This window comes from Carlito syrichta, unplaced genomic scaffold (genome assembly GCF_000164805.1).
Source record: "Carlito syrichta isolate Samal-C Ts95f unplaced genomic scaffold, Tarsius_syrichta-2.0.1 Scaffold309881, whole genome shotgun sequence".
Lineage (NCBI taxonomy): Eukaryota > Metazoa > Chordata > Mammalia > Primates > Tarsiidae > Carlito > Carlito syrichta.
In genome coordinates this window covers 109,567-110,920 of record NW_007253977.1, presented here as the reverse complement: position 1 = coordinate 110,920, position 1,354 = coordinate 109,567, and the positions used below count along the sequence as shown (strand labels likewise).

The window sequence follows — 1,354 nt, the reverse complement described above, 5'->3', positions numbered from 1 at the left end:
AAAAAAAAAAAAAGAATTTTAGCCAGGAGTGGTGGCATACGCCTGTGGTTCCAGCTACTTGGCTAAGGCAAAAAGGATGGCCTGAGCCCAGCAGGTCAAGGCTTTGGTGGCCATAAGCATGGCACTGTACTCCAGCCTGGGCCAACAGAGTGAGACTGACTCAAAAACATATATATTTATATATAAATAAATACATATATATATATATATATTTTTTTTTTTTTTTTTTTTAAGAAAAATGCCTATGTCCCACTTCTATAAACTTGTCTGGTCTGACAGGTTGATCCATAGTTGGAACAGCACTTAGATTCAAAGGCTATTATATTCTTATTTGAGAATAAACAGCCTTTCTATCTGCTTTTAGTTTGGCTGTAACACACAGAAAGCACAGAGGGGCACCAGGACTTCGGGGAAGCAGGATGCATACTCACTTGGCAGAGACTGGGTCTGTAGTTAAAACCCAGCCTTGATACTCGTGCTTCTCACTGGCTGTCACCCTGACCTCTTTGTAAACATAATCTTGCCATTCTAAGGGGCCTTTCTTCATCCATTCACTCATGGTTGCCAGCTGGCTGGATCTGAAACAACCACCAGGTCGGGTTAATGGTTATGTTCCACCTAAGCAAAGGTCTTACCCCTAATCTCCACCTAGAGGCAGAGAACAGCTGTGCTTTGCCTCAAGTTCTTAGTAAGTTGCCTAAAGCAATTAAGTATTAATGTATGTACATGGAAATGACGCTGTGGGGAAAAGAACACGTGTGTAAAGACCACTTGAGAATTATCTTTAATGAATCAAGAAGAGGGGCCAAGCTAGGCTCAAGCCTGTGACCCCAGTATTTTTGGAGGCACAGGGAGGAAAACTACTCCAAGTCAGGAATTTTTTTTTTTTTTTTAGTTGGAGTCTCACTCCTTCACCCAGGCTGGAGAGCAGTGGCACACTCACGGTCACACCAGCGTCAACCCGCTGGGCTCCCGCGATCCTCCAGTCTTAGCCTTCCAAGTAGCCGGAACTACACCGCGCCCGGCTTAATTTTTGATTTATTGTAGAGAGCCGGGCATGGTGTAGAGAGCTGGGCATGGTGGCGCGCGCCTGTGGTTCCAGTCACTTGGAAGGCTGAGGCGGAGGGATCGCCTGAGCCCAGCAGGTGGAGGCTGCGGTGGCCGTGAGGTCTCGCCAAGTTGCCCAGGTGAGTCTTGAACCCGCGGGCTCAGGTAATCAACTCACATCGGCCTCCCAAACTGCTGGGATTACAGGCTGAGTCACCGAGCCCGGCCTGGGCCAGAAATTTTAAACCAGCCTGGAAAACCCAGCAAGACTCAAACTCTAAAAAAAAAAAAAAAAATTGTTTTTTAA

The 1,354-nt window shown here is 46.4% G+C and overlaps 1 protein-coding gene across 1 annotated transcript in view; it reads right to left on the bottom strand.

Moving 5' to 3' along the window:
• Window positions 1-575, bottom strand: part of GEMIN6 (gem nuclear organelle associated protein 6) — a 4,252-nt gene extending 3,677 nt beyond the window's left edge. Inside the window, exon 1 of the mRNA XM_008068128.1 lies at window positions 432-575. Coding sequence (XP_008066319.1) covers window positions 432-559 — 128 coding nt within the window. The 5' untranslated portion in view covers window positions 560-575. The remainder of the gene's footprint in view (window positions 1-431) is intronic.
• Window positions 576-1,354: the final 779 nt, after the last annotated feature.